The sequence below is a fragment of the Epinephelus lanceolatus genome, chromosome 8 (assembly GCF_041903045.1).
Source record: "Epinephelus lanceolatus isolate andai-2023 chromosome 8, ASM4190304v1, whole genome shotgun sequence".
NCBI classification, from domain to species: domain Eukaryota; kingdom Metazoa; phylum Chordata; class Actinopteri; order Perciformes; family Serranidae; genus Epinephelus; species Epinephelus lanceolatus.
In genome coordinates this window covers 1,605,630-1,627,870 of record NC_135741.1, presented here as the reverse complement: position 1 = coordinate 1,627,870, position 22,241 = coordinate 1,605,630, and the positions used below count along the sequence as shown (strand labels likewise).

At 43.6% G+C, this 22,241-nt stretch overlaps 1 protein-coding gene across 1 annotated transcript; it reads right to left on the bottom strand.

The window, feature by feature from the left end:
• Nucleotides 1-903: 903 nt before the first annotated feature.
• tfe3a (transcription factor binding to IGHM enhancer 3a) lies at nucleotides 904-22,112 on the bottom strand. The gene is made up of 11 exons (XM_033628789.2): nucleotides 21,739-22,112; nucleotides 13,901-13,999; nucleotides 13,638-13,703; nucleotides 13,270-13,432; nucleotides 12,850-13,035; nucleotides 12,277-12,375; nucleotides 9,439-9,559; nucleotides 7,896-7,952; nucleotides 7,690-7,765; nucleotides 7,343-7,490; nucleotides 904-7,233 (listed from the first exon to the last, which is right to left on the bottom strand). The coding sequence occupies exons 1-11, from the start codon at nucleotides 21,867-21,869 to the stop codon at nucleotides 6,868-6,870; spliced, it is 1,512 nt and encodes a 503-aa protein (XP_033484680.2). The 5' UTR covers nucleotides 21,870-22,112; the 3' UTR covers nucleotides 904-6,867.
• Nucleotides 22,113-22,241: the final 129 nt, after the last annotated feature.

The following is a 22,241-nucleotide window of genomic DNA, read 5'->3' as shown; positions in this document are numbered from 1 at the left end:
TGATAAATTGGGAGCGCTGTCTGAATGTAGCGTTGGGTTATCCAGAGCAGCGCACTCTCAGAGTGGCAGAGCGCACTCTGGACACTCTGTCTGTGGAGACGGAGCAGCAGAGCGCCGAGCGGAGTGAATGTGTGATTAACTTAACCGTTGGTTCATTCATGTAGAAATATAACGCTGCGTTTCTTCCACCAACAGGGCTCTCATTTTAGTGTAGAGCGTCAGACTGAATTTACCAACGCACCATGTCAGGTCACTCACTCTCCGGACCGCCAGTGTTACTGGAATAAGTAAACACTGACCAACTTGCTCTTTTTAATAACTGCAGACTTGTAATTTTTACCCGTATTTGTTTTTCTGATCTGAGGCCGACTGCGGACACCTCAGTAAAAGAAATTAGTCATCCCCATGTTCTATAACTGGCAAAACTCAAAATCAGTTATCAGCACTCCACACCCAAGCAGTTAAAAGGAAAGCCAACCTCACTACACAGGATCCCGCCCACCCCCTGCACAAGTCCTTCCAACTGCTGCCATCAGGCCGCCGCTATAAAGTCCCCCTATCTAAGAAAAACATCCACAAAAACTCATTCATACCCACTGCCATAAGCATCTTAAATAATATTTTTAAGATCTATACACACTGTGTGTGCTTTCAGAATCTGTGTTGTGCAGTTGTTTCTAATCAGTGTATTGTCTTGTCTTGTATGTGGAGCCATGTAGAAGAAGATTTTCTGTTACGACAGACGATACATTTTTCTGAACCTGAATCTGAATCTATGAGTGGCCACTGGGAAAAAGCAAAGCAGTGCGGTGGGGCCGTTCATGTAACTAAAATGTATTGTTGTTGTTTAGAAACAGACGGAGAGAGCAGCAGTTTGTGAGGAAACAAAACACATAGAATCTATTTTTCATAAATGACTTTATTTCTATATAAAAGTTTGAATCTATAAAAACAAACATGATGCTAAATGAAACATATTGAATCATTTTCAGACTACATGCTCCACATAAACAATAAACTGATGTTTGTAAACATAAACATAAATCAGAATACAACATTAATAAAAACAAATCCCTTTATAATCTGATAACTGACCTGTTTACATCTCACCTCTGACCTGCTTCATATTTATGTGAGTTTTAAATCTGTCAGGTGAACACGACAAAGCTAACTGATGACAACATGAACTGTAGAGTTTGTTGCTACAATGACTTGTTAACAGCTGGATCCAGACTAACGGTTACCAGTTAACGAGGTTAACTAGCCTCTTGTATCAGTAACAGTTTGTAAAACAGCTAACAGCTAGCTAACTGAGCAACTGGCACTGAACTACACTAGTTAGCTAGCTGTAAGCGATGAATTAGTACAGTCCATAGATAAAAGCCAGCTAAAGCTAACAGTTAGCTTGCTCTACATTACTACGACTTACTATGTGAAAGTTTGTAGATAAAATGAGTAAGCAGTGCGATGACAGTAGCCAACAGTTAGCTAGCAGTTAACCTGGTGAACTATAGAGACTGTAGCTAACTTGTCAGTTTTTGCCCAGCTAACCTAACTGTTAGCTGTGACCTTGAAGAGTCCAGAGATATATAAGCTAGCTACAGCTAATGATTAGCTAATGTAGCAGTTGGCTACACAACAATATTAATGCAGTGCAACAACAGCTGACAGTTAAGCCCTGAACACAATCTGCAAGAACAGACAAATTTGTCCTTTTTCTCGAGGTGGCAAGAACAAAAACAAAGTTCTTTTTGGCCAGGACATTTCATACTTCATGAGAAACTCAAGTGCAGAATTCCTGGGAAGTCCTCATAGGCCCCTCCCACTGCAGCATTACCGCATTAACCACGCCCACTTCAAATTTCTGACCAATCACACAATAGTTCTCAGACACCACACAAAAAAACGTTTTGCCCAGATGATGCGTCGAGAACAAGCTGCACACCCAAACAGCCCTGTGAGACAGAACAAATTTCTCTGTTCTTGCGGAGTATGTAAAGGCCTTTAGCTCGCTCTGACAGTAACTGACTGTATGAAAGTTTTTAGCTATACAACAGCTGACAGCAAAATAATTTGGCAGCTACAGGCTACGGCTGTGTCTAAAATTCCAACATGCTGTCTAACGCACTAAAATAATCAGCGCGTCTCAAATCATGTGCATCTGTACTTAACGCTAAATATTTTGAGTGCACAAGTGTGCTAAGTGCGTTCACGCTGCCTAGTACGAGAAAATGCAGTGTACTACTGGCACACTCATAACGGTCCAAAAGTTGAGTGTGGAATGACGGGGGCCTTTGTGACATAGTTTCTGCCATGTCACAAACATCTCAACTTTTGACATGGCGGCTGGAGACACCAAGTACCAAAACTGTTGTTGATTTGAAGCCGTCAGTGATGTTTGTTGGGTCTGAAATGATTTGCTACCACCAACAATAATGCGAGTGTTAGCATTTGCTAGCTAGCTAACTTGCTCTTAGCTACGGCGGCTTCAGTTTGGTTAATGTGTGGGTGGAGATAGCGGTCAAATGTTGGCAATAATGCTCCGTCGTAAACACAGTAAACACTACCCCGCTTGAAGGCAGCAAGAGTGCCCAAGGAATGAGTTAGCATGTTAGCGCTCCCCGTTCCCTCGTCTTGAAGTCAGTGGGTTTTTTTAATGCATTTTTGGTTAGATGTCTGAAATAAGATCTGAGTTTAACACAAGCTGAAGAGACTTTATCATTTGTTCTACGGCATAAAATACATCTTAAAGAAAAGACGAACAAGCGGTTAAATGAGACAACAGAACGTCATCACGCCGAACAGCTTTACAGCCAATTTAAGTGTAAATAAGAAAGAAATATAAATTCTGACTTTGCTAGGTGTAATATAGTTTTAAAATTATGTTTAAATTACTGGTAGAGCTGAGGTTAGCATGGGTTGCCATGGTTCTATCTCCAACCGCCAAGAAGGCTCTGAGGAAGTGAGGTTGTAATTACAGTTCAGTGTGTCCGATACTGTTTATGTACACAAAAGTATTTTGAACGATGGTACACATGTTGGATATGTAGTGCATATTATGTGATTTCAGACGCAGCGTAAAATTCATACAGTCCAGTTACAGCTAACAGTTAGCTTGCTTTTAACTAGCTGGTTGCATGAACTGTAGAGTCAGGAGATGACAGCTAACAGCTAACTTAGCAGATGTTTCTGAACTCTGTTAGTTTACAATGAGAGGACGCTCAGTCAAACAGATGCTCAAAGAGTTTAAAATGTGATTAAGACAAAATTAATAAAGTTTACTGAATAGTGATGGATGATCTCTCTAAAACCTGGAAGGAAGAAAATCAATTAAAAAACTGATGGATGATTGATCAGCAGGGATATGAACGACAGGATTTGGAGATTTGAAAAAATAAAAATAGTGCTCTAGTCCTTTAGGTGATGCTGAGTGACAGTTTCCCTTCTGTTTCCTGTGAGGCTCAAACATCTGACGAAAAGCACAAATATCAGTAATAAATGATCAATACTGAACCTGATCAGATTCATCAGTTTGTTTCCAGCACACAGTGATTTTAGATTCATGTGTTCATGTACAGATTATATTTACAGTTTGTGTCAGAACAGACGTCTTTTCTTGAAAATGTTTATCTTTACTGTGGATTCGTTTCTAAATGACATCAGCAGAACCTCAGGTGAGTTCACACCTGAACAAAGACTCCTGCTGCCACTTGCTGGTCACACTGCTCACAACAGCTGGAATCATTTCAGCAGTCAAGAACACGATAAGACATCTGATTTCTACTTTGGGTTTTTGACTGAGATGATGCCTCTGAGGGTGAAAACACCTGCTGTGATGTCACTGATGGGGGCGTGGCCAGGCATAGCTCTGTTAATGTTAACATGATAATGCTGGTTGCTTTAAAGCCATTTTTAACCACAGACATTTTTCTGAGAACATTTTATCCACCTTATTCCAGCTCCCATGACACCTCGCCTCAATTATGGGTGTGACTTCCGGCAATGAACCTGAACCAGTGTTTTCCACTGATACAATCGTACGCTAATTCTCTGTCATAGATCAACTCTTAAATAAAACATGGAATACACTTAAGACAGTGTAACATGACATACCACTGTTATCTCTGACAGCTGTCTCAAAGTGTTGGTTATTTTTGTTTTTTAACCAAGCCCGTTAGCAATCAGCTTGCCTTGCTGTGTTAACATGTTGTTAAATTTAACAGAGCCCGAGCTAGCTTACGTTAAACATCTACGCCTGCGAAAAGATGATTTATAATTTTTTACAACTCATAAACAGACACTAGCACATTGGGTAACATTTAACATAATTCAGTATTAATTTTAGCTCCATGTAAAGTAAATAAATGTGATGTTTCCCAGCTAATGCTCCGCACGTCTGCCTGAACGACACAGTTTACACATTTTTATAGCTGCTGATTTAATAAGTCTGAGTTCTCCTGAGTAAAACATAAGTGAAATATAATGCCAAATTTATGTCATTCCAATTATGTCAAAACATAGTGAACACATTAGAGTAGGGTGTGCATGAAAATACAGAACAAATCATGTCCTGTATTGATTCAGTAAGGGACAGTGAATTTTGTTTTTCATTACGGGACAATCCAGTATTAAGGTTATACAGCGCCGGTGGTAATCTTTTCCTCTCCATACGTAGGCCATGAAAACTGTACCGCTTTTTACAGGAACAATCTTTTATACACTGTTGCTTCAGAGGCAACAAATTTATCTCAGTCTGGCTGTTAGTAATGTTACAGACGTAGACAGTGGAAAAGGTGCCAGAGCTCCGCAGGGACATTTTAAAAACGCTAATTCAACTTTGGTAAAATATCTGTTAGAAATAAAGCAGAACTTGCTAAATTTGAGGCAAATTACCTTGAAAAAGACCAGATGCTGATTGTTAGCCTCTGGGACGAACCATAGACAGTCGATGGAACCCAGCAGCCGACTACTTGGGGTGGGAATCACTTCAGGCCCCACGATACGATATTATCATGATACTTTTCATGATACAATATTATCGCAATTTTAAATATGTTGCAATATGCAGAGTATTGCAATAAAATATATAGCAATTTATTACGTTTTTTAACTGTAGATTATGTCCCCAAAGGAAAAACTTTGTCAACATCTGTTTTATCCTCAAAGATGAAGTTTTCAGTCTGTTCATCTCACTTTAGCCAATTTTATTGCAGCAGTAAAATGTATCTAGTGGACTGAAAAAAAGGTTTAAAGTCAAATTTGTATTTGTGACATTGATAATTTATATAATAAAAAAACTTATACTTGTTATCGAATTTTCACCCACCCCTTAATTCTACTACTTCTGCTGTATCACTGGAAGTTGCACTCATAATCAGTGGAGTAGCGGTAGTTAATAATGAGGTTCATGTACTACTTAGTAGATGGGTGGGTTACAGAAGAGGAAGTGCGTTTACTCTCCTATATATTCCAATGGCTTTTGGGCTGATAGGTGGGTATACTGTAAACAGACAGAAAAGGCGGTGGGCATACCCCACATACCTGTGTATACCTCCACTACACCTCTGCCTATAATCATTTCTACAGCAGCGCCCCCTTTAGGAATAAGGTGGATAAAAAGACAAAACTTTTTGTTTCAAAAAAAAAAAAGGTCATCGCAGACAGGAAGAAAAGAAACGGGGTAATCGTCCAAATTATCAGATAAACTGAGATGATGATGTTCACGTTACTAAGATGAGATCATGAGACAATAATCCAAAACTTCTGATTAGTGTCTCATTATTTCTATTAATCTAATAAAAAATGTCTCTGCCAACCAATCAGCTGAGACTTGTTCTTTATCAGCCAATCGGCTGGTCTGCTATTAAGATGAGACCACACTGTCATCACACTCCGAGACACAGCGGTTACTATGGTTACTCTGGAGGACACAGGTTGACCTGGTAACACTGTAGATGGTGCTTCTCAAAGTCAATAAGGATTGTTCCAATGTCAAGGATCCGTCGAATTCTACCGAGGACCGACCGACTCCTTCCTTCAGAGAATTTGAAGGATGCATGAGTGTATCCTTACAGCATCAAGTACCCACAGTTCTTTGTGTATGATTTCCCAAAATTGAGGGCGGGGCCTCTTCAGTGCCACACACCTGGCTACACTCGCTGGCCTGTTCCAATGTGTGTTCACCGAATCCTAGGATTGAGTCTTGCTTAATCTCTGTGGGACCGGACCTGGAAGGATCTGTCCTACCAAGGAAGCACCCTTGACTTTCAGAAGTACAACGGTGGGACTCACAGTGGTTACCATGGTAACACTGTAGATGGTGCTTCTCAAAGTCGAGGAAGGATCCTGAAACAGCTGATTTCAAAAAGGTTACGTCATCAAATCCCGCCAAAGGACTGTTCCAGTGTCAATGATCCTTTGAACTCTATCGAGGACAGAGTCCTTCCCTCAGGAAATTTTCATGGACGCATGTGTGTATCCTCGGGGGGCATTAGGTACCCACAATTCTTTGTGCACAATTTCCAAAATTGAAGGCAGGGCCTCTTCAGTGAGACACACCTGTGTTCACCGAATCCTTGGAAAGAGTCTTGCCTAGCCTCTGTAGGACCCGACTTGGAAGGACCCATCCTACCAAGGAAGCATCCTTGACTTTGAGAAGCACCATGAAGACTCACAGTGGTTACCATGGTTACTCTAGAGGACACTGGTTGACATGGTAACACTGTAGACTCACAGTGGTTGCCATGGTTACTATGGAGGACACAGTTGTTCCCTGTGACATCACCTTTGTGCGTTGTATGTTTGGATGACATCAGTGACTGAAATAAAGCTCTGGCCAATAGGATCCAAGCGTGTGTGATGATGTCATCAGAGGTCCTCGTCCATGCTGAAGCTGCTCCTCCTGCTGCTGGTCTTCGAGGCTCCGCAGGACAGCAGGGGGTCGGAGGTCACGCCTCCTCCCCCCTCCTCCATCAGGATGTCCCCAAGGCCGTGGAGCTCCGTCAGCCCCACATCGGACATCAGGTCTGGGGAGAAGACGGTGGAGGCTCCCTGAGGCTCATCCAGATCCACGAAGCTCAGGGCGTCCAGACCCAAGGAGGGGGTCACCAGAGTGGAGGAGGGGGAGGAGGAGAAGGGGTGAGGCAGCTGGGGGGCGAGCAAAGCCTGGGGGTCCAGAGAGGAGGTGGAGGTGGAGGAAGAGAGGCCGTTGAGACGAGCCTGAAGCTCCAACTCCTGAAACACAGACAGGAAGTCAGTACTGATTGGTTCTATCACATGACTAACTGTGATGTCACAGCGGAGCAGCAGGGGATGGTTGGTGTTGTCTCCTCCCCCTCCTCACCTGTATGCGGAGCAGCAGGGAGTGGTTGGTGTTCTCCAGCCTCCTCTGTCTCTCCTCCATCTCTCGAGTTCGCTGTTGTTCCTTCTGCAGTTTTCGGATGTAATCCACCGACGCCTTCAGGATGGTTCCTTTGTTCCACCTCGACTCCCTGAGTAACCAATCACAGGCAGCGCCTCGTTAACACACAGCACTAATGAGCACAACGAGGTGATGATGTCTGAAATCACTGAATCTTTACAAGTGATTTCCAAACACTTCTGATTCACTGTTTGTTGCAACATTTAATGAAACGTCTCTTTTTAAGTTAGTACTACAGCAGAGTGTGAGGATGTGGTGCGTTTACTGACGGGTCGCTGGATTTGGGGATCAGAGCTCCGAGTTCTTTGATCCGGTCGTTGATGTTGAACCTCCTCCTCCTCTCGACTGAAACACACAGTATCAATATTATTATTAGTATCATGATATAAATAAACAGAATCAATCACCAGCTGCTGTTCAAAATGTCCTCATTGTCCTCGGTGTCCTCATAGTGCAGTAACACTGCAGTACTCACTGAGGTTGTGGTTGTCTTTCTTCTGTCTCTCTTTGATCAGTGCTTTGGTCTCCGTCTCTACAACAACACAAACATTTCACAAACATTTCATGAGTAGTTTTCACATACAGGAATTAGCTTTGCTGTTTTGGTGTAAAACACATTTAGAGGAAATTAACAATAAGAGCAGGTATTACAAAAATCAAGAAACATTAATATAAAAGAAAATGACAATAAAATCTCTCCAACGTATCTGAATAAAGATCTGTGCATTGTTATGAAGGGACACGTTGTGCAGAAATGTGTTCAACCTTCAAACGTCCACATTCAGAGAATGTGTGTATATAGAGATAACAGTTACACACACTCTGTCCACTGATGAAGATCATGTCATCAGCTGAGAGCTCTGGTGGGTGGGATGCATTTATCAAAGCACTGTTTCCAAACAGAAGAACGACCTATAATGCTTCATATTTTAATTTGAAACATCACAATCTGCTTCTGTCAGAACATTAAAGACTAAAAATATGTTGACAGATGCATCAGGGGCTGCACACATGCTGCGTCTTAAACCGCCTGGAAGACACGAGGTCAGGCGCTGGGTGCTACTTCTGTGCCAGCTTTCAAGAGCACGACGGCAGGTTGCGTCTGAGGTTGCTAAGCAACCTTAACAAGCACTGTATAGCCTATGTACCTGAAATCCTGAGGTCAGAGCTGATCTTCCTTCCAGGAGCTGTTTATAAGTGTGTAGACCTATCGTCTGTGGGACAGATGTAAAGCTCTGGGTAGCCCTGCACTAACATGATCAACGTCTCCGTGTTTATCAGACTGAATATTCACAGAAGAAGAGAAAGATATCTGTCGGCTGTGATTGGTTGGTCCTTATCACATGACATGTGGTGGGCGCTGCTGCCTTCCAAATGTTGAATTTGTTTTATCTCAAGGTGCAGCTGCCGCGCCCTGAAAAAACAGGCGCTCAGGAACGCGTGCATGCTGCAGCGTCCCTCTGCCGCATGTCTACGTCAAAAACAACTAATTTGATGGCACAAAAAATGCGGCATGTGTGCGGCCCCTAATGTTATATTTATGTTACTATGACGTTACCGTAATGTTACTTATATGTGACAAAATGTTACATTAACATTACGTTAAACGTTAACTGACGTTTTGAGGTTTTTAAAGAAGACGTTCAGTCACTGAAGCTTCAAACTGTCAAACAGTTTTTTTCAGCTGAAGCAGCACAAAGTGTTCCTGAGTTCATGTTGACTGAACAGGAAGTGGGAACTGATGATGTGGGAAAATACGACGTGTGTGTGACTGTGTGTGTGTGTGTGTGTGTGTGTGTGTATGTGTGTGTGTGTGTGTGTCCACAGGAAGTGGTGATGTTGACTCATCAAACTGAAGAACTGATTTCCAACAGAAAAAAGGGAAACAAAGCTCTGACATCACAGTTGTCTGAACTAATCAGCAGTCAGCTCTGTTACCTGTTAACATGATAATCTTCTTGTCCAATCAGGTTGAGAGAACATTAATTATGTTAATGAAGTGTGTGTGTGACACCCACCGCTCAGCTCCTTCTTGACAGCGTGCAGGTCCGCAGGGCAACTGTTGCTAACGGTGATGGTGGGCGTGGCCATCCTCCCATTGCCGCCGTACACATCCAGCACGTTCCCTGACACTGGCAGCTGCAATGGACCAATCACAGCACAGAGTCAGAGGCTGACAGGGAAAGTGACCAATCAGAGGTTGAGAATATCCAGAGCATCCTGCGCTGTGATTGGCTGCAGGATGACCTCCTGCGCTCTCTGCTGCTGATAAACACTGCATACCAGGATAACACACGCACGCACAGGCGAGTCTTGGTGTGAATGTGTGTGATCAGCTGAGCTGCTGCAGAGAGGTCAGAGGTCACACCACTTTCTGTAACACTGAAGGATGAACACAGTCTGAATGAAGGGCTGTTACCTTGGTATTGATACAGACTCATATAACCACACTGATATAATATCTATGTATTTCTCAGGTGTTTGACTCCTCTCACTCAGTGTGTCTCTTCTTTACTCTGCAGCTGAACTTCTGATTAATAAACTGTTTCAGCTCGTCTCCTGAGCCGCCGTCTGCTCGTCGAGAGATCAGAACATGAATCTGAATATCAGTCACTGATCTACATTATTCATGTGACCTCCAACGATCACACTGAACAGTTCTGACAAGAAGAAACTCTTCCAACCAAATTCTGTCTGAATGCTCAGAGATGTATCACAGACAGTTATTAGTGTTGATACTTTGAGCTCTGCTCAGTGAACAAACTGTGTGTGTATATAAATGTCATGTGTTGCATGTATATATAAATACTGCATGTATAAGTTTTGCCTGTCAATCCTATCAATATTGTGTATATAGAAATATTGCCTTGTATATCAAGATTGCATGTATATAAATGTTCTGTGAATATGAATATGTATATATAAAAATATTGGGTATATGGGTACTTTAATCATTGTGCAGTTTAACTGATCTGAGCAGAGACATAAATCAACACGTATTATTTTCACATCAAAACTGAATGAATGAAAAACCAGCTGCTGTAGATTCGACTTTAAAATGCTGCTTCTGTGTTTATACATCTGTAATAATAATCTGTTCAATGAGTACTTTAACTTTGGATACTTTTAGTGCACCCTGCTGATACTTCAGTACTTTAACTTCACGCAGTCTCTGTCGTCGCTGACTGACTGACTGACTGACTGACTGACTGACTGACAGCAGCAGGAGGACGGAGCTGATCAGAGGTCAAACTCTCAAACTGACCTGAAACAACAAGAAAAACTCTTTACCTCCGATTTAATCTTCCTCTTCTCATGATCCGGCAGCAAAACCAAAATCCTCATCTTTCCTGAGTTCACACAAACACCTCAACATGTATGGACATATACACACCAACACACACACACTAACACACAGTAACACACACACACACACACACACAGTGCTGCTCTTCCTCTTTCTGTTCGGACGACTGTTGAACAATGAGGAAACGTCTCTTAAAGAAAGAAACAAAAAACCTCCCAGTGAGCTTATTATCTGCCTCACACACACACACACACACACACACACACACTGACTCCACCCATTGCTGCTGCAGCAGAAACAAGGAAGTCTGGAAAACTGAAGTGAGATTATTTAGACGCTGCAGACGTTTTGTGTCCGACATTTTGTTCTGTTGAATCAGTTCATTAAATAAAGACGATGACCAAAGACACAGCGCAGGGTGGAGGGAGTACTCTGCTTTAAAAGTACTGAAACCACAGAGTAAAAATACTCTGTTACAGTAAGGATCCTGCACTGAAAATGTTCCTTCAGTTAAAATATGTTAAGTATGATCAGTAACATCAGTTAAAGTATTAAAATGACTGTACTACGTTTATCTGTGATCTGATTGGATGATTCTGACTCCTACGTTCATGTGAAATGTTGCTGGTTGAGGTGGAGATCAGTTTGAACTATGGACTGTATGCTGGATGTTTTCTAGATGTTTCTTGTATGTTTTCTAAATGTTTTGTCAGTGTTTCCCTGATATTTTCTGTTTGTTCCCTGGATGATTCCTGTATGTTGTCTCGATGCTCCTTGGATAACTTCTTTATGTTTCCTAGATTTTTTTTTTATGTTCCCTAAATGTTTTCAGGATGTTCCTTTAATGTTTTCAGGATGTTCCCTTAATGTTTTCTTTATGTTTCCTGAATGTTTTTTTATGTTCCCTAAATGTTTTCTAGATGTTCCCATAATGTTTTCTGAATGTTTCCTGGACGTTTTCTGTATGTTTTCCGGATGTTCAGTGGACGTTCCCTGGATCTTTTCTGGATGTTTCCTAAATGTTTTATGGATGTTCCTTTAGTGTTTTCTGAATGTTTCCTGGGTGTTTTCTGTATGTTTTTCCGGATGTTTAGTGGACGTTCCCTGGATGTTTTGTTTATGTTTCCTGGATGTTTTTTGTATGTTCCCTAAATGTTTTCTGGATGTTTCCTAAATGTTTTCTAGATGTTCCCTTAATGTTTTCTGAATGTTTCCTGAATGTTTTCTGAATGTTTCCTGAATGTTTTCTGGATGTTCCCTAAATGTTTTCTAGATGTTCCCTTAATGTTTTCTGAATGTTTCCTGAATGTTTTCTGAATGTTCCCTTAATGTGTTCTGAATGTTTCCAAAATGTTTTCTGAATGTTTCCTGAATGTTCCCTTAATGTCTTCTGAATGTTTTCTGGATGTTTCCTAAATGTTTTCTAGATGTTCCCTTAATGTTTTCTGAATGTTTCCTGAATGTTCCCTTAATGTCTTCTGAATGTTCCCTTAATGTTTTCTGAATGTTTTCTTGATGTTTTCGGGGCGTTTCCTGGGTGTATTCTTACCGTGTTGGCGAGCTGCAGTCCAGAGTCAATCAGCGTCAGAAACTCGTCGTTCAGGCTGGATTCCAGGCTGATGATGTCATCGATGACCGTCTCTTCCATCTGAAAGAACCAATCACAGATCAGACAGCAGAAAGTCACCGACGACCTTTAACTACGAGTCAACAACAAGATAATATCTGATAGTAACGTTGACTGATGTCATACGTGGTCATGTGACCTCCTACATCTGTCCAAGTGAGTGGCTGAGGCACCTGTCCGTCACATGTTACCTGCTGTGATTTGTTGATTTGGACGGTCGGTGTTCATGAGGTTACATGTCAGTGTGAACATGTTAACTGCTGAAGGTTTACTGTGTGTTTACTCCGGTTTATACACAGCTAAGTATCTATGTGTGTGTGTCTTCCCACCTGTCATACCTATAATCCATATCTGTCTTACACAACAGGTGGTTCTGACCAAGTGATCTGATTGGACGAGAGGCACTCCATCAGTAGAGCATCACCTGGACTGTTAACGATACGCATCACTCTGCTTTACAGGTGTTTCATGTGTACACAGTTTATATGTATTCACCTCCTTTTTGTGGCTGATGTCAGCTAGCTGTAGTTTGGGGGCGGAGCCCAGATGGGGGGAGTGGCTTCGTGACGGTCCAGCTGGCTCCTGATTAGCTGTCTTGGCGGTGGAGAGATACTGACGCACCTGCTGCCTCTGAGCTTGCTGGATGTGATACCTGGTGGGGTTCTCCAGGTGAGTCTGCACCTGAGAGACACAGGCAGAGGTTCACTGTTCTGTGCAGGTGCATCATGGGAAATGTAGGAGCCACTGTTTGGGACATATGACTTATGTTCTCATGAACACTGTCGCTCATTTTTAACAATTTGGTTTATTGAATAAAGTTTTTAAAGAAACATAAAAACAAACAAACAAACACATCTTCACTTATTTCCTCGCAGAAATCTAAACTACTTCTCCTCCTCCTCTTCCTCCTCATACCTTGAGCACCTCCACAGGGACCTGAGCAGGAGGTCCACAGGAGGAGGACACAGAGACAGAGATGGGGGTGGATGCATCAGTCGAGCGGAGGAGCTGCTGCTGAGCCTCCTTCTGCTCCTCCTCCAGAGCCTGCTGACGCATCAGATCCTGACGCATCAAAACCCTGCAGGAGGAGAACACATGAGGAGAGGAGAGGAGAGGAGAGGAGAGGAGAGGAGAGGAGAGGAGGAGGTGCCGATTATCATCAGTGTTTCTGAGTGAGATCAGGCAGGAGGAGCACAGCGCCCCCTGCAGGGCGGACAGAGACAGAGGGACCTGTACTTTACTTTTTGTGTGTGTTGTTGTGTATTGTTGTTTGTGTGTGTTACCTTGACGACATGGCTGACGGCAGTGAGGATGAAGATGAGGAAGAAGAGGAAGCTCCTGCTGATGAACTGAAGAGAGAGACAGGGCTTCCTGTTAATGAAATTGATGACCTCATCTGAAATCTGTGACATCATCTCTCATCACATGACATCATCTGAAAACATTTATTAATAACTTTTCATTCATTGGTCAGTTTATATATTTCACATGAGGGTCACAGGAGGTCAGAGGTCACAGGAGGTCAGGGGTCAGAGCTGTGTGATACCTGATGCTGATTGGCTGACTCTTGATCTGGTAGAAGGTGTCGCAGTCTGACGGCAGCAAACTGTCAACCTCGATGTCAGCGACGATACCGGACTCCACCCTGACGGACAGACAGACAGACCGAATGAACCAATCAGCTGCTTCTCTGTGTCTCACTGCACTTCCTCTAATGTCCACCAGGAGCTGCTGTCACCACACTGACACACAACTACAGCTTGTACAAGCTCAGTTCTACCTGACAGAGGGACAGACAGAAAGAGAGAGACAGGAGGACAGGCTGAGAGACAGACAGATCTACATATAATGCCTGACGTCTCAAACTGTCCACTGATGGAAATATTTGAATTCTGGACACCACAGAAGAAGAAGAATGTGGAGGAACAACATCTGTCAGCAGTTTGACTGCTTTCAATCCCACTTCCTGTGTGTGTGTGTGTGTGTGTGTGTGTGTGTGTTTCTGCTGAGTCACTTCCTCTAATCCTCCACATGGAGCTGCAGACAAACCTCCTCCTCCTCCTCCACTATAAAAAATGTTCTGTATTCAACAACAGTTTTGACATGTTTCCATGTCACACAGAGACGACTTATAAGGCCCAAAATTTAACCAAAGTCCAGCAGTGTTGTTTCAGCACTTGTTAGCTCTCCTCTGATATCAGCACAGAGCGGCAGGAGCACAGGTTGCTAACGTTAGCCTACAGAGCTCTGTTAGCGGCGTGGTGATGAAGCAGAGTTCTTTTTTATTTGATGAACTCTTTGATCGAGCCTGAAACTAAAGTTGTGAAGGAATCAGGAGCGTCTTTGTTGTGTGTGTGTTCTGTTTATCTCCATCAGACAAATGAGAAATGTTGTTATAATTATACCATCACTGCCATCTACACGTGTTCACACGAACACCATCGACGACGACTGATGACCTGATGACGTCTCATTGGCCCGTGTCACAGGGGAGGATTTACACCTCTACATGTGGTAACTCTGTTTTAAGCAGCAAACAGTCACCAGACAACAAGAGGTGAGACTAAGAGACAGAACTGGGTCAAACCTTCACAGACCAAAGCAACATCACCCCCTGCTCAGACAGATGGTAGCACACTAGCTACGTTAGCTGAAAAGTTGTTTATTTCCACTTTAAAATGTTGCTGCTGTCTGTTGATGCTCTGTTGAGGGTTAATGTCAGAATGGACAGTCCGTCTGTCCGGAGGGTAGGGACACGAAACCCCCAGGAAAAACATGACAAAGTCCACAGCTCCACAACAGGTGTGTAGTCACTGGAGGAAAGCCGACAGACCCCGCCCACATCCCGCCCTCCCTCTGGTTCTTCTAGCGGAGGTAGCCTCGCGTCACCTGTGAAGAGCCTGGTTTTTATTCACTCTGAATTTTGTCTGGATTCTGGTTCCGGTCTAGGGAGTGGATGCGGAATTCACCAAATTCAACATAGTAAAACTTTAAATTCTGGCGCACCATCGATTTGGGGTGATGAGGGGTGTAAGAAAATCGATTAACTTAATGGCTTGGGGCTTTTCTTGTAAATTATATTCTTTTAATTAAAAGTTTCACCGCATTTTTATTAGCCTGGTGCTTTTATTTTGACGGAAAGGCGCATCCATCAAATTCCGGATCCTGTCTCACTCGCCCTGGTTCCGGTTCCTTACCAAAACGGCCACTAATGGCCCCAGACTATAGCGGAGGAGCAGATCACAGTCTGGGTCAGCGGTTTGATGGAGGCTGTTTAGGAGCTCAGAGTCAGGACGCTTGTCACATTTTTCCCCGGGGGTTTCGTGCTGCTGTCTTCTGGACGGGTGGACGTGTTCCTCTGGATCATCCGTTTTAGCACTGATCCAAGTCAAAGTATCAACAGGCAGCAACGTTTTTAATCAACATGTTAAAGTGGAAATACAAAACTTTTCAGTGAGCTAACACTGCAGCCAGAAACAAACATCTACGATCCATCGTGTGTTTGATCATCTGAACAAAGAACATGTTTCCTTGCGATGGCCCTCCTAAAATGAAGAGTGGTGAAAGTTGATATATTCTGTGATGATCCATGACTAAGGAGCTAACAAACAAACAGAGAGCGTTAGCTAGCGAGCTAGTGCCCTGGCTAGTAGAAAAGTACTTTTTTCACTACTTTAAACAAACAACTATGAACGCAAGGCTAATGTTATTTTTACAACAACAATCTGAAAGATATATTTAGAGATCTCTGTCTGTACAACATAAACTGAGGGTCTGGTATTTGTGCATGTACACGTCTAAGGCCACAAGTATACTGGCTGCCTGGCCAAACGTATGCTTAGTGTGCTGCGCCTGTGTGTATACTTGCTGCAGCACGGTCATTTGTCGACGCAGCCAAAACGCCTGATACTGGTGGTCTCCACTAGGGGCAGACCACAGCACTCAGACACAGAGGTCGCGAAAAGCAAAGAAGGCGGTGACTGTATTTCTGGATGTAGCAGGCTATACACAAACATGGATACTCTCGATGAAGAGGAGGTTATAATTTGCGGTCAAGGTCCGACAGCCTTTCTTCACAACTACTGTCCGCCACTGTGATGACCTCCGACCTCACGTTCACGATCTCTAGAGGTCTACTTCACACGAGCGCCTCTAGTGTTCATGTCAATATTGCATCTCGTGCATGCGTCATGTTACTTCGCGTCAAAGTGAGCGGCCTACGCGCCAAACGACTGCAAAATACGCATGGCAGCCATGATGCGTACGCGCATGCGTTGTCTGCAGCAAGTATACTTCTCCTCCCCGTCTCTGCAGCCGGATGTTTCTCGATACATTTTTTTCAGTTAAGTTTTCATCAAATGTTGCTCAGATTTTAACAGTTTAAAGAAAATGTTAAAACTGAAACCCGACTGCAGTTTAGTTTAAATCCTGTTGCGTGAATATTAGTGAGATATAGAGACAAAGGTGGTCGGTGCCATTAAAGCAGAAGAAGAAGAAGAAACCTGACACCGAGACTGGTTTCTCTGTGTTACACTGTGACTCACATTTTAACCACTTTCACTTCTGACTCTTTAACCGACACTTTGATAACAAACAGCTTTAAAGGGAACTTCTTCTGTTGGACAGGTTTGAGCTCATGTTCCACTGAAGCTACACGACGACAGAGAGACGTCGACATGACGACAGAGAGGCATTGATACAGACCCTCCTGACTGATGACAGAGTCTGTGTTCGACAGCTGAGGTTTATAATCACATAATTCACACAAACATGTTTGGATGGGAACATGTTATTAGAGGAAGACAGGACAGTGATGGGGGCGGAGCTCAGAGCCGACAGGTGATCAGAGCAGAGGCCCTGCAGGTAAAACCCGTCTCTCTCTGTTCACAGTCTGTGAGCTGCAGCAGGATCAGTTCACACTGACTCTGTGTTTCTGTGTTGCATATTAACTCCTAAACATTAAACCCCGCCTCCTTCTATATACTAAGTGTCTTGAACATGAGGTCAACCAACACAACAGTTTCAGAACAAGCTATTCATGATGAATCTCTGCAGCCGAGCTGAAGATCAACTGACACTCACAAATCACAATATAGACGAGTGCAATATTCAAAACGCCCACTGGTATGATTGGCTCACGGGCCAGAGAGGCCTCTGCTCCTCTACTGTCTCATATACTGCTGTCAGTTATTACCTCATCGTTAAGATGCAATACGTGAAACAGTAGCAGAACAGAAATGTTTGTATATATTGTATTGTTCACCTGTAATGTCATATATGTCCTATTGTGCTGACATTTGGGGAAATGCTTACAAAACAAATCTAGACCCTGTAATTAAACTTCAGGAAAGAGCCCTCAGAATAAAACATGCAGCAGGTCATCTGGAATCTACAATTGTTTATATCATCTCGCACCTTAAAACATCCAGACACTGTGTTTTTAAAACCATCAGAGACACTTTTTCCAGTTGTCAACAGAAACCTTCCTGTCTGTATTCAGAGGAGTTTGTAGGAGCCAAATATGTTTGTGAAATAATCCAGGGTTTAAGCTGCAGTTCAGTGTTTGGAACACAAGGTGTCGCTGTGATGTTCTCATGCTCAGGTGTAACGGTAGGAGGGTCACTGTTGTCATCAGCTGTGTGACCCAGAAGGACAAAGGTCTTTGTGACCGCTACTGCGTCACACCGCACGCCGAGGGTTTGGTCTTTGAAACTAAATGGACACTGTTGACGATGTGTTTCAGTGTACAGATGTGTTTCAGTGTACAGAGCAGTATACTGGTCCAAAGGGGAAACGAGGCCCGCTTTCCCCTCACACTTTCCCCTGCCGTTTCCAGCCTGTCGAGTTTCCCTAAGTCCAAATGCTGAAAAGTTGCTGTGTGGTGGGCTGCACGGCCAATAAAAACCCAGAGCTCAGCTTTTATCAGCTGCCGAGCAGAAAAACGGAACCTTGTAGAAGACTAAAGTGGATACAGGCAATAAAACGTGAGGCTTCAACAGGGGAGAAACTGTGGGATCCTGACACTCTGTATGCCTATGTGTGCAGCAAACACTTTGTCAGACCCTCCAAATGTATTTGTTAGAGTAACAGTTAACTGTATTTATGTATGTTAAGCTAAAGCACTGACAGTATGAATGCAGCTTCTGTTATAATTGTGCCCAGCGCTCCACGATTCAAGCAGTCCATTCCAGCGGTCCGCTCTAGCACTTGTATCAATCTACCAGCATGTAGAGGCATGTCTCAAAACAACACCATGTGCTGGTAGTAGGAGCAGGCTGACGGCTGAGCATGCCCAAATGCTCATCTTCTTAAAAAGAATCTCCACATCATGTTTTTTCCAAGACGAGCAAGGTAAGGAGAAGGGACACTGAGGTAGACCGGCAGTATTAAGTTTATCAATATACGTTGCCTCTCTGGTAGGCATAGTGTGCTAAAATAATCCTTTGCCATCTTATTATTAGCTAATTATTAGCTAGCTATAGCTAATAATGTTAGCTAGCTAGCTACCAGTTCAGTTGTGGAGACTTGAAGGCGCGGCTGCGGAGGCAGAATGACAGCGAACGAGTGAAGAAGCGAAGGGGAAAGTGGGCCTCGTTTCTCCTTTGGGGGCGTGGCTTTCAGATTATGACGCACTGCGCTCTGTCTCTATTTGACCTTTTTCCTGTTGACCTATTACGTCACAGACCAAACAATGGACAAACAAGTTAGCTACGGTTAGCTAGCAGCTAACTGCTACCATGGTGGACAACTTTACAGCTCTGTACATTTGGTCCGTCCAAAAAGTCACGGCTCTGGATGTAGATTTCTCCATGTTGTTACCGGCTTCTTCTTCTCTCACACATTTAATGCTATTGGACTTTCGGGTCAAAGCCCGGGGCGGAAACTGTGGAGCATGCTCAGAGCGCCTCGGCCAGTTTGGGTCTGATTAGTCTCTATATACAGACTCTACATTCAGTGAATGTAGAGTCTGTAGGCAAACCCCGGAGATCTTGCCTCCGGAAGAAGAGCGGAAGAGCCCTGGTTTCCGGTTGTAGGCTGTTTGTAATCTGTGTGATATTGGCCAATCATGTTTGAGCCGGCTGCAGTTGTTGCCAGGTTAAACGGTCCGTGCGGTGAACTAACGAGGCGGAACATAATTAGTGTCACTGCAAACTCTGAATCCATCGCAATGGTTCAGCATATTTACTTCTATGAGCAGGGGGAGGAAACGGAAATTCGCCTCCTCCAAACCGGAATACCAAAAAATCGGGGGTCTGCCCCCATTCGGCGTCTGACTTCTGGCAGACGCCGAATACAGCCTCTGGGTTCCGAGAATGGGGTCTGATTGACTGTATACATGCAGGAGTCACATGATCTGGGTGTGTTAGTCCCACTGTGACACATTCACTGCAGGAACATGTCACTCACACTGACATGTTTACAGGGATTTTAAAAGACTGACACAATAAATCCATTTTCTCTGATGTCATGGAAACGGACTGAGTGACATCATGAGCAGGACGATACAGCAGTCAGTAAAGTTGTGCCAGGAACGCCCTGCTGCATTTAGCCAAATCGTTGAGCCGCACGTACAGTTGATATTTTGTCAGTTTTTCCTCTCAGTCCAAATGTGATGATGTATTTTAATGGGTCCTGTTTAAACTCCATGTTAGTTTCCAGCAGCAGAATGAATGAATGAATGAGCAGAGCAGGAGGAGCAGAGGAGTAGGAGGAGGAGAGGAGGAGTAGGAGGAGGAGAGGAGGAGCAGGAGCAGGACAGGAGGAGCAGAGGAGCAGGAGCAGAGGAGGAGGAGCAGAGGAGGAGGAGGAGCAGGACAGGAGGAGCAGAGGAGCAGGAGCAGAGGAGGAGCTGACACACTGAAAAACATCTGAGAACATCTGGAAAGAGTTTGAGAGAAAAACTTCTGACGGAGCAGAAACACACTGAACACAACATTGCTCTTCATCACCTTTATCATCTTCATCAATTCACCTCAAATCTTCCTCTTCAACAAGCTGAGCAGCGACCTGAGACTGAAACACTCTTCATCTCTCCTCCTCCTCCTCCTCCTCCTCTTTAAACAGTCTGTTGAACATAAACATGGAGCAGAGAGACGTCTCCTCCTGCTTGTTTTTACTTTTGCTTTCTGTCTCACCGCCCACACAAGTTATGTGTGTGTGTGTGTGTGTGTGTGTGTGGCAGAGCAGGGTGTGGTGGTGGGACTGAGGAGGAGGAGGGGGGGCACACCACAGACTAGACTGGGCCTGTCACTCTGCCTGTTTGTCTCTCTGGGAAAATCCATGAGAAGACCAGCTACTGTATGTGTGTGTGTGTGTGTGTGTGTGTGTGTGTGTGTGTTAACACTGGATGACTCATTACACCAGAAGGCAAAGAGGATCAGAGGTCAAAGGTCAGACAGAACAACAACAACAACCTGCAAGACACAAGTCTCTGATGGGTTGCCCTCATCATCATCATCATCATCACTATATCACACACTCAGCACTTTAACACCACAAACTTACACATTTGAACTTTTAAGCTTTTAGGTACCTGAAGAGCACCTCACGCCAAACCTCATTCAGAACTTCGGCCATTTAAAGTTCACTTGTCTCTCAGATGAATTTAACTGACGTCTAAAACAAGACTTTAATAAACTTTGAATGGTGAGAGAAAACTCTTCAACTCGGCATACATCTTTATACACCATGACGTATTCACATTAGTAAAAGTTCTACTTAAATAACTGAGGTGATTGTTATTTTGACTCTGAACATTTAATTAGAACCAGCGCTTCTTTGTGGGCTGTTGATAGCTGCACAGAGGTTTATCATTAGGACAGCTGACTATCTGTTATCAGATCTGTTATCTTCATCATCAGCATCAACAGTTTGGACAGTTCTAGTTTAACTAGCTGCCTTACGTGAAGTTTCCGGTGCATCTCGAACCGGCGATGCTGAACTTCATTCAAAACTTCTGCAATTTAACATGAATTTTCCTCGTTGTTAATTTAGCGGTGTTACAAAGCAGATTCAAGTGTTTCCTTTTCATCGTTAAGAACCACAGCTCCATTCGGCACTGATCAAAAGCACATAGAAAAGGTTATTTATTAAGAAATGTAACTTAATAAAGCGATTCCGCTGGTTCAACGTGTAAAGATGTTACTTCAACGGAATATTATTAAGGTAACGTTTGCTGTACGTTTGCTGTATCACCTGGAGTTTATGCCGATTTTTATCACAGGTCACAACAGATCTGACGGATGTGTAAAGTCACTTTAATCTAAAGGTGTCTTGACACTAATGAGCACGGTGGATGTAAAACCACAGATTTTTGAATGGAGTTTGGCGTGGCGATCTCTCCGCAGCAGAAATAACGGTGCTTTCCAGAACTTCCGGACTCACCGGACCAGGTTCAGTGTTTCAGCCGAGTCCAGGATGACGAACACGGTCTGCGGCTGCAGGATCCCGGCCTCCTGCTGCTCCGGCTCGGCTCCGGTTCGGTTCGGGATCTGGTCCGAGCTGACAGCGGACATTTCTCCAGAGACAGAGACGTTTTAACGAACAGAGAGAATTAGGCGCTTTTATTTCCCAGCAGCCACCGGAGGATCAAAGTCTCCGCGGTGAAATCACAGCAGCATGTTTCAGGCACAGTCTCTGATTTAATGACGGCAAACACCTGGTCACAAGTTCGAGTCCCCCTCACAGCAGCACCTGGGCAGAGACTGAGACACTGAACTGCAGACAGAACCACAGACAGACAGACAAACAGTGTTACTGTGCTCACAGCAGCTGTGAATATAGATATACACCACACAGATCAGACACACTGCTGGAAAAAAGAAAAAAAAACAAGACATTTTTAGTTTTAAAATATCAGTTAAACAAAATAACTTCTCCACAACAAC